Below are 11,185 nucleotides of genomic sequence, written 5' to 3' on the forward strand. Positions count from 1 at the left end.
TGTCAGTACAACACTGAATGCAGATGAAGCCATAGCTAGGGGCTGTGCTCTGCAGGTATAGTACTGGCAGCACTTGATGAAATTAAAAGATGTATTTCTTCCATGAAGAATTAGTCAAGCAGTTATGAAAAATTGTAGAAGTGGTCCATTTTAAAGTACTCAAGGGAACATACATGTTCACTAGGTCTTTTTATGGGACTGTACTGTTTAAAAAGTCCTGAGTACTCCTCCCTGGTGCAGTACTCTATTGCAGGGTGCATTCCTTAAGCAGCCCACTCTGCTCTTCAGAAGAACACAATCTAGGGATCTTTAATGCCAAAAATTTAAGTTGTTGTCAAGCTGATAGATACTTTTACTCAATAAGGTATAAGGAGTATCTATGGAGAGCCCAAACTACTGCAAGTTTGACCTTCCTGGTATCCAGCTTGCCATCAAAGTGAAACAGGCTTTATTCTGTCTCCCTCCCATTTTTACTGTTTCCAACTATATTTTACAAGCAAACAACTCATTCGGTGTTCTTCCTTTTCTCCTTTAACTTCTTGTGTTAGTTCACCCTCTTCTCTTTGACTTGTTTCTTTACTCCATCTCACTGACAGCTTCCTATTGCCAGCAATCAGTTGTGTTCAGGAAAAGAAGCAGGACCCTTTAGATAAACACTTCTTTTAGGAGTAAGCACTGCAGAATTTCCCTTTTTTATAGTCCTGCTACTTTCTTAGTGTTACCTTTACTCACAAGCTGCAAAAGACCTGCTAACATAGCACATAAACACTTGTGTGTGAGATTTCTCTTCTCATACTGCATTGAAATTGAGCATTGAAATAGTTCTGCCTAGTAAAATCAATACAGTTCTCACTTGTTTGAAAATTTTTTGCTGTCATGTCTAGTGGAGTAGAGGAGTTAACGAGCTTTAATGCAAGCTTTTTTGTTGTTTGTTTTTTACTATTTTTTTCAGTGTGCCATTCTTTCTCCAGCTTTTAAAGTGAGAGAATTTTCTGTGACAGATGCTACACCTTTTCCAATATCTCTGCTGTGGAACACAGAAGCAGAGGACACTGAAGGGTAGGTAGCTCAGACTACCATTCCATGAAGCTTTTGACCTTCATAGTTCAGGGGTCATGTTCTTGCTTGCATTTAAACTAGGATTTGGCATTCTCATGTAGAAAAACCATAGGCCATGTACCAGAGATGTTTGGCAGGGAAGATTGTAAAGACACAGGTTGAAATTTGAACTGTAATTCCTCATTTGTAAAAATATGAGGATTTTTTAAAAGTAAGTGAAAGAGCTACCAACTAGTATCTTGTCTTGCCTTTATCTGGTTGTCAGGATTAGGATTATAAAATTAGATCAGTGCTTGGGTCCTGATTCCACTTTGCCTTTTGGCTTTTCAGTTTTTACTCAAGGTGTTCCCGACACCTAAGATTCTTGATTTATTAGTAATGTTAGGTACTATGGAAATATTGTGAATTTATATGGATGCTATTTATCTGACTGCAGGAGGAATTTAACACCTAGCAAAAATTTAACATTTGTAAGAGTAATTTCTTGCTGCAGTCTCTTATGACTGACATCTGTTACTAATTGTGCCATGCCTGTGGGAGATGCAATTGTTTTCTAGGATGTAAAGAGCTCCAAGTTCAACCTGTAGAAAAATCATAGTTCTAGAGGGATCTGTTCATACCTTTTTCATGTTCTTTGTAGTTCAGCCTTTTTTTCTTCCTGTCTGTTTTCTGTGGAGGTGCAGGGCCTAATTGTTGTGTCACTTATGAGAGCAGCCTGTGGGTTCATGTTCTAGGTAAAGCTCTCATTTTCTCACATCTAGGTTATTAGATGAGATCTTCCACAGTTAGGAGACAAAACTTAGCTGGAAATTGGGATCAGGCTGGCATAATAGCGGACATGCCATAGAACATGAAGTAAAGCTGGTTGTTTTTCTGTCATGTTGAGGAATGAATAATAATCTGGTGTCAGGGTTCTCAACTGAGCCATGGAACATAAATGAGCAAGGAATTAACAGGGCTATAATTATCCCTTTGAGACTAAGGAAGGGTGCAAATTATGATTCAAAATACACTATTCCAAGCTCCAATAGTGGAATAGGACAAGTTCTCATTACAGTAGAGAACAGTAAATCCTTTTCCTTGCAGTACAGTAGTGAAGTGTCTTTATTGGAATTGTTCAGAAGGGTAGATGTTTCAAAACATGATATTCCTCTAAAGAGTTCTGACCCTATATCAAAACCTTCCAGCTCAAATATGCGGCTAAAAGTGATACTTTTCCCTTAATTACAGAGTTCATGAGGTCTTCAGCAGAAATCATGCAGCACCCTTTTCTAAGGTACTTACATTCTATAGGAAAGGTCCATTTGAGCTAGAAGCTTTTTATTCTGATCCTAATGGAGTCCCATATCCTGAGTCAAAAATTGGTAAGTAGTCCTGGAAATAGTGTTGTCTCCAATAGAACAATTTGAAATCAAAGAGTAACTGTTGTGCAGTATGGTTATGATATATATATTCAGGCTTTTGTCTCTGAAGGACTCAGAATTTTCCCATTCCTGAGGCAATTGAATCAGTGTTTTTTGTTTTTCTTGCTTATAACGCTCTTTGGCTAAACGAAGAAATGAGGGGGAACAAATCAATGCCTATGACTAAAATGTGGTTATCACTACTAAAGATAGCTTTTTAACTTTTTAAATCTTCTTTTCTGCTTATCACTGAAGCAAACTAGTAATAATTGAATAATATCTCCTGTATATATTAAAAAGTGTGTCTTGAATAACTAGTTGTTGTTTTTACCTGTACCTTCTGGGACTGACATAATGCTGAGTAACTTCTAATCAAAGCAGTCTGAAATAGTAGCAGCTACAAGACTACAGTATTGATTTGTCTATGTAACGTTTCTAAGCGGTTCTTTCATACTTTTTGACAAATTGCAGCACTTGACAGTGTTGATACTTACAAAGAGCTTACAACATGGTTAGTTAGAAAAAGACTGATGGTAAGAACAGGCCAATTCAATAATTGTTCTTGAGTTCTAAACATGCAATTAAATGTTTGTTTGCATGCCACGTATTTGAAAAACCAGCACAAGGGAGGGGGACTTATTACAAGCACAAGTAGTGACAGTGCAAGGGGGAATAGCTTTAAAAACTACAAGAGAGCTGGTTTAGATTAGATATTTGGAGTAAAGTCTTTGCTGTGAGGGTGGTGAGGCCCTGGAATAGGTTTCCCAGAGAAGTTGTGGATGCCCCATCCTTGGAGGTATTCAAGACCAGGTTGGATGAGGTCCTGAGCAACCTGGTCTAATGAGAGGCAGGGGGTTTGGAATGCAGTCTTTAAGGTTGCTTCCAACCCAGGCCATTCTGTGATTCTCTGTCTGTATTCTATAGTTACAGAAACATCAGACTTCTTTTAGTGGTTGATTCTTACCATAAAGATTGATGGTGGGCTTTGTCAGTGTTCAGTTTATTTGGCTTTGACAAATGGGAAACTGTTTATCTGCTGTTCTGAAAGCTGGTAAGAACAGAACTGAAGATCAGATTTGTTTCAACTCAGTTGCCAGTTAATTCTTTGCTCAGAACAGAATTACTGGTATGACTAATGGGTGAAGTAGTAGTTCTAATGAGACTGGCAAAAGAGAGAACAGGTCACACAACTCCAGTATTATTGGATTTACAAGACAGAAGATTATATTCCATAGCCTGCAAGAAAGGCAGGTAAAAGCTTGTGTGTTTGTGATCTAGATCTGTTGCTGAAAGAATGGTGTGTGCAAATGTGTATATTTGGCCTGTGAAATTGGGGAACTTGTACTTTGCAGCTAAGTGAGCATTCTGGTCTCCAGGTCACTCTTTTGGTAATCCATGCATAAGGAAAAATGTCTGCAGGTAATGTCAAGGACATCTGATTCTTCATTTACTGTTGAACTAATTGTCTGTCTATTAGTTTCACAATGCTTGTTTCAAGTATTACAGTAGTTACAGAACAATTAGGTTCTGCCCAAGAATAAAAGGTAATGGCAGACTTGCATGGATGTTAGAAGCTGTAAGGAAAGCCTCTAGAAATACTGTTTCTATGTTGGGCAATAGCTTGTATTAGAAAGGCACCACTTAATATTGGCATTAGACTAAGCCCTTCAGTAGTTTTCTTTCGGCCTAGTAGTAACACAGAGAGCACCAGTTTTGTATTTACTCTCTATTAGTTGTGTCAGGAGAACCTACTCTTTGCTTTGTAAGATGAAGTTAGCTGAAAAGCAATGTACTTTGGTTTTGTTGGGGTTTTTTTTCTGGTAGTACTGATTTAATTTGTGGGACCATGAGATTAGCATGGAGGCTTCATCAAATATCTAGAAAACAGTTTGTCTATGACAAAGGGAGATGTTTTCCTGGTTCTGTATTATTACCTACTTAATTCCACTGTGTGAGTTTTGATTCTTTTGGTTTTAGGTAGGTATGTTATCCAGAATGTGGCAGCCCAGAAAGATGGAGAGAAGTCTAAAGTCAAAGTGAAAGTCCGGGTCAATACTCATGGCATTTTCAGTGTGTCCACTGCATCTATGGTAGAACCAGTTAAAAGTGAAGAGTGTGAAGATGTCAGTGTTGAGACTGAAGTGGAAGCTCAGGACCAGAGGTCTATTGAAAACTTCAGTGATGTAAGTTGACCTTTCTTGTGTGTGAATGTCCTTACTGATTGAAAGTGTGTTCTGCTGTTACATACTCTGGAAGGAAGATACCTTCCTCTAAGGAAGCAAAAGGAGATTAATTTTAAGATGTGTGTAGCTGTCAGGAAATTGTCTTTACAAGAACAGGAAATAATTTGTGCTATCTTGAAAGTGTGTGGATTTCAAAATCAGTTATTGTGTGAAGTGCCAAATATAGCAGCAGGTTGTTTGAGGGTGGGGTTGCTTACAGGTGCCATAGTTATCCAGCTGTTCCAAACAGGAAAACTAGATTTGGATTGTTAATCATCCATGCACTTTATGTTGAAGGAATTTGTATATAATCTTTTGTATCAAGTAAAGTTTTTTGAAACTTTTTATGAAAGGGAAAGCTGAATTGTTTTCTACAGCATTGAAGGAGAGGGGAGCACTGGGGAATAATGCACATTGTTATAGTCTACTTGATCTTTTAATAATTTTGAGGGGGAAAAAGTAAACATTATGACTCAATAAATTAAAAGCCCCTTTTGTAAGAGAAAGTGGGAGCACGTGCACACACGCACACAAGTATTGTGCAGCAAGCCTGGCACTGGTAACATTTTCATGAACTCCTTCTGAATTTGCACCCAGTCTGTATCTCCATAGCTGAAGCGTGTGTGTTTCTGCGTGTGCACAGAATGCTGTGTAGGGCACTTTGTACCGTATGTGCGTCAGAAGTGACGTGCCCTATACGTAAATGCAAGTGCACATGCCTTCTACATCCTTTGTGCCTGGGCTTTCATTTCAGAAAAATATCCAGCAAGAGAACAGTGAGGCTGGAACACAGTCCCAGGTACAAACTGATGGTCAGCAAACGTCACAGTCTCCCCCTTCATCAGAACCTCCCTCTGAAGAAAACAAAATCCCAGATGTCAAGAAAGTGAGTGACCCTTTAACTCTGTTGAAAATGTTATCCTATATAATGGCTTTTAAAATCGTAATATATTTCAGGAAAAGTAAGGAACTTGGTGTTGGAACCTTTTTCATTTTCACATCTTTACTATAGTGAAAAATAATATCTGTATCTTGTGATGGTTTCTGTACAGAGTTTGCAAAAGAATTCCTGCAAGAAGCCTTTCTCTACCACTTCCATGTCTTCTTGCAGTGTTGTACAACTCGTTTATTTGTGTTGCAGACATTTCAATTTAAACAGCAGTTAAAGGCCAAGCTTACTAGGCCTGCTGAGAGAAGCTGGGATCAGGAATTTATAAACCTAAAAGGAAACAATCAGTGTGAAACATTTGTCTGCATGTTATTGCTAGTGATTTTGTTTTTTTCATCTGTATGAGATGAAAAATGCTTTGGGTTAAAATCTTAAGACCTATCAGCATCATTAGTGAACTGCTACGTTACACATGAACACTTCTGGAAAATCTGCAAACACAGCATATATCTTTGGAATGTCCTTGCTGCGGCTCAGTGCTTACTGTCTTGAAACAGACTCTAAGGAGACTAGGATAGGAGGTGGAATCCCCAAAAGGAAAGTGCCTCATGAGCATATTTTGAAGATTTTAAAAGAACATGGAAAACCTTTGTGTGTTCTTCCTCTGAATGTGTCTTTGATCATAGCAGTACTTCATCAGAAAGAAGTCAGGAAAATTATCTTATTTTTCTTCTTTCTAACTCAGACAAATGAGAAGAAAGGTGATCAGCCCCCAGAAGCTAAAAAACCCAAGATAAAAGTGAAGAATGTGGAACTTCCCATTGAAGCTAACTTGGTTTGGCAGTTAGGAAAAGATCTCCTCAATATGTATATTGAAACAGAGGTGAGTTAGTGTGGTTTAGACTGCTTTCTTGTGTGCAGTTATTAACCATTCACCTGCTTCTCTAGGCAGCCTCTGTTCTTGTACTGTCACCCTGGAGTGTGGGCTCAATTAACAGTGAGCTAACATACTGTCTGCCTTCTAACACATAACTGACAAATGTTTATCAGAAAGATTGAATTGTCCTTTATAGCAATTAGTATCAGAGCACTGATGCGTGGAATGGCATCACAGATTCATTTAAACTGTTGTAATCCAGAGAAGTGCAACCCATTTCTTCAGATGAGTCTACTGTGTAATAATGAGAATTTCAACAGTTAGGAGAACCAAGGCCTCTGGGAGTTTTCACAGGAGCTGTGCTTTGTAGAATGCTGTTTGAACATTGTTATTTTTTAATTATTTTCTGTGGTATACAGGGAAAGATGATTATGCAAGATAAACTGGAGAAAGAAAGAAATGATGCAAAGAATGCAGTGGAGGAATATGTATATGAGTTCAGGGACAAGTTGTCTGGACCATATGAAAAGTTTGTTTGTGAAAAGGTAGGTTATGGTTTCAGGAACTTGTCTGAAAAAAACAAGTATCTGTTTTGTATACCTTGGTTAAACTTGCTCAAAGCCATCCTAAACATAGCTGCAAAACCAGAACTTCATTTGAATGATGGCAGTGACTAACCCAGAATAAGGCTTAGGTGTAACAAATACATATCCCTGAAAAAGGGTTTTGTCACAAATGGAGTAAAGTTTTGTTTCCAATTGGAACTGTTGACTGGAAGGGGAAACTGTGTTGCTTTTTGTGTAACCAAAACCATGAATTAGAGTTATACCCCAAGCATTGGCCTAATCAAAGACAAAAGTCTGTAAATGCTACCTTTGTTGTAGAAGTCCAGAAGCAGGCATGGTTTAAATAACTAAATTAGGCAAAGGCTGCAGTAGAAATTAAGTTTTCATACAGGAGGCTAAGGATTCATGTGTATATTTTTACCTCTGTTATGTTCCTTCAAGACAAACATGGTTGATTGGTGTGTGTTTCAGTGTTTGATGTGTTGAATTATATTGACCCACAGGATCTGCAGGGATTCTCTGCCCTCCTAGCAGAGACAGAAGGCTGGCTGTATGAAGAGGGTGAGGATGAAGCAAAGCAGGTGTATGTAGAAAAATTAGAGAATTTAAAGGTAGGCCTGTTAATATGCCCGAAAAGCAAAATTTCCTAAAGACTGTGCTAAACAACATTAATGAATGTTAATGAATCACATAAACATGGAGAAATTGCTTTTTCTAGAAATTAGGTACTCCAATTGAAATGCGCTTCCAAGAAGCAGAGGAACGACCAAAGCTATTACAAGAATTGGGACACAGGCTCCAGTACTATGCTACAATAGCTGGGGAATTCAGGAATAAAGTAAGTGGCCTTTTTTTAACCACAGTGCTTCGGTGAGGCTCATTGGCTGGAGGGCTTCAAATGCACTTTCAGATGAGCTGTGAACTACTGCTATATAGGTCACAAATTTAACACCACAAATGTTTCCCAGTACTCAAAAAATCTCATGCAGTGTGTCGTATCTTCATTTGCTTGATACTTCTGGATGTTTTCAGGCTGAAGAGGGTGTTCTGATAAAGAGTTTAGACTTGTGGTCTGATTCTTGACCTTTAAAAAACTGATCTGTTTTTTAGAAATGTGCTCCTCTTTCAGGGACAAGAATTATTGTATGGTGAGAAGCATTAGTGTAAAACCTAGCTGCAGATAAAGTAAAAAACACAATTTTGTTATATGTGGGTATTTGGGGTTTGGTTTTTTGTGGAGTTTTTGTTTGGTTTTTTTTTCATTGGTATTTGTAGATTATGTTCTTGATAAGCTTTGCAGTCTAAAAATTTGCTCCTTTAATTTCAGCTTAAAGAATTTTAATAGGATGGCTCACAACACTCAGACTAATTAAATCTGAGACTTAACATCAGAAACAATTATGTCTTCACCGCTATAGATTGCAAAATTAAGTGAAATCATTAGTAGTGTTACATGTGAAATAATTAGCATCATTGTAAATAGTATATTTAAAAACTTGGTTTTATTTAAGAATTCTAATTATGGGTTCATTGGTTGTGTTGCTGGGTAGGTCCTTCTCCTGATAATAGTTAATTGTGTAACTGTAGCATTGTAGGGAGTGCTAAAGTTGAAAACTGTGGTCCTTTCCCTGTATATCAGAATCTCAATGTCTAAACTATCTTGGGTGCAGGTAGCTCCTCCAGAACAGGAGGGAATATTTTTATCAGCTTTGTTAAGAATGTTGTGTTTTATTGCATGACTTTTTTATGAAGCTTCTATGCCCTCTGTAAACCAGATGTCTTGTTCGTTTGGGTAAAGGAAGCTTTATATTCACATCTGTATTTCCTGTTGTCTCTGGCTGTAATGGATCTCCCTTGTGGCTAACTTCTATTTGTTTTGACCATTGGAAGACATTTACAAGTTATAAATAATTGAGATGGACTTGTTGGCATAACTTCATTACATTATTAACACTTGACAGTATTAACTAATACAAAATGTTTGTATTTGGACAGGATGAGAAATACATCCATATCGATGAGATGGAAATGATGAAAGTAGAGAAGTGTGTTAGTGAAGTGGTAGAGTGGATGAATAATGCTGTGAGTGCACAGGCTAAGAAGAGCTTAGATCAGGATCCAGCTGTGCATTCAAGTGAAATTAAGGCAAAGCTACAGGTAAGTACCATAAGAAACTATCTTTAGAGGTTGGTGCTAAAAGTGGAGTGCTGTGTGTGCCTTCTGTCTTTCCCAGTTTCATCTTGCTGCTCTAGTGTTCTTGAAAGGTAGAAAGTATGGAAAGGAGGAGATCGAGCAGAAAGCAGAGGAGCTCCAGTGTACTGTATACAATTCTGTGGGGCTCACTGATATTTTGTCTTTCAGTCACCTTAAAAACTCAGGTTGTTTTTCAGTGTTTTACTTGGACACAAAATAGTATTGAAAAAAACCAATGCGAAATCCAAAATACTTAGTTGAACTTTCCCACAGAACATCAGAAAGTATACCAATTAATTTATTTCAGAGTACAATAAGTACTTGTCAGTTTGGACTCAGGGGAACAAATGCAGAAGCCAATTTCAAGCAGTCTTTTGGACACAGGACTTTTCGCACTAGTGAAGCTGGTGGCTCCTTAATACGCATTCTGCCTACATCTTTTCCATCTTTTTTAGGAGTTAAACAATGTTTGTGAGCCTGTTGTGACACAACCAAAACCAAAAGTTGACTCTCCTAAGGAGGAAAACCCATTAAGTGAGCAGAGTGATTATAAAACTGAAGACATGGGAGATGACAAAAATTCTGAAATGCCTCAGCAAAACGGCGAATGTCATCCAAGTGATCAAAACACCATTAACATGGACCTGGACTAAGCCACTGCACTTGCAGCAAATTATTTCATCCCATGACAGAAGATGTTTTGGCTGTCATATGTGATGGGGGTGGGAATGCATTGTTTTGGAAACTATTTATATTTTTTTTCTTAAGACTTGTCTGGGAATATGTTATGTTGTGGGAGGAAGAATAGTAAAAGTGTTGGTCATGACTATCCTAAAAGGAAAATTGCCTTGGTAACTTTCAGATTCCTGTGGAATTGTGAGTTCATACTAAGCTTCTGTGCAGTATTTAACCATTTGCATCACTAAAGATGAAAAGAAGCCCTTGCTTTGAAATGTACTGCTCCTTTAAAAGGTTGTAATCAAAACACTCGTAGGCATTTGTAGATGCCAAGGTAGTTTTCTTTTGTCTGGACATCTAATTGGGTATGTCAGAAAAAGCCAGTGTCTGTCCCCTTCACAAGGACTTTGCAGAAGAAATCCTTCTGTCTGAGGTTTTTGATTGTTGCAGTCCAAAGTACTTATCAGGTAATGAGATGGTGAAATGTGTTAGTAGCATGCAGAAACGCTTACGTTTCATCTCTTGCTAAACAATACATTTTTCATGTGGGGTACATAAAATGAAGGAAATGCTAATTCTGTTAGTGTTATTGTGAAGCTTTTTAAAGAGCTTTGAAATAAAGTTCATTTTACTGGTATCTTCTGACCTCTTGAGTTTAACTGCAATACTTCTGCTCTAAGTGTTGCCCTCCTCACAGTTTGACAGCCCATTGCTTTGTGTTTCTGCGCAGGAGAGTTATAAACACACTTAAAACTCTCACACTTTGCACAGAACCAGTTGTACAGTGAGATGAATGTAATTTAGTCCCTTAGTGAGTTATGCCTCTTTCTTTTCTTCGGCCCAAGGGTTGTAAACATCTGAAAGAACCTGGAAACATCACAGATGTTAGAGCATAGGACAGTGTTTGTAACTGATGCCTATATAACTTAGGTTACAATGTGCTTATATAGCTTAAGTTATAAGATATCAATATAACCTAATGTATCTGTATAACCTGAATCATAACTTTGGTATATCTATGTAACCTGATATAAATAACTTTCTATACAATGTAATGGCTAGTATATGGTTAACTAGTTGCTTAATGCTGAATAGACAAAAAAAGAAGGAAAAATTCACCAGGTGGACAGCTTTTGAAATAGATAAGTATAGTACTAACAAGAAATTGGCAAATGTAAAGGCAATTAGCCACAAAACAAAGAATTTAGGCCAGTTAAGACCAGCCAGACTAAGGAACACCATAACTGCACATGCTCCGAAGACGAGGTTGAAAAGTTCAGATGCGAAGAAGACCTTGG

The 11,185-nt window shown here is 37.8% G+C and overlaps 1 protein-coding gene across 1 annotated transcript in view; it reads left to right on the forward strand.

The window, feature by feature from the left end:
• Nucleotides 1-10,532, forward strand: part of HSPH1 (heat shock protein family H (Hsp110) member 1) — a 23,952-nt gene extending 13,420 nt beyond the window's left edge. Inside the window, 11 exon segments of the mRNA XM_031061409.1 lie at nucleotides 1-55; nucleotides 953-1,059; nucleotides 2,290-2,423; nucleotides 4,440-4,645; nucleotides 5,439-5,570; nucleotides 6,319-6,456; nucleotides 6,870-6,995; nucleotides 7,520-7,627; nucleotides 7,735-7,854; nucleotides 9,012-9,173; nucleotides 9,665-10,532. The exon segment at nucleotides 1-55 is cut by the window's left edge and continues 12 nt beyond it. Coding sequence (XP_030917269.1) covers nucleotides 1-55; nucleotides 953-1,059; nucleotides 2,290-2,423; nucleotides 4,440-4,645; nucleotides 5,439-5,570; nucleotides 6,319-6,456; nucleotides 6,870-6,995; nucleotides 7,520-7,627; nucleotides 7,735-7,854; nucleotides 9,012-9,173; nucleotides 9,665-9,862 — 1,486 coding nt within the window. The 3' untranslated portion in view covers nucleotides 9,863-10,532.
• The last annotated feature ends 653 nt before the right edge of the window (nucleotides 10,533-11,185 follow it).

Source organism: Geospiza fortis, unplaced genomic scaffold (assembly GCF_000277835.1).
Source record: "Geospiza fortis unplaced genomic scaffold, GeoFor_1.0 scaffold181, whole genome shotgun sequence".
In the NCBI taxonomy this organism is placed as follows: domain Eukaryota; kingdom Metazoa; phylum Chordata; class Aves; order Passeriformes; family Thraupidae; genus Geospiza; species Geospiza fortis.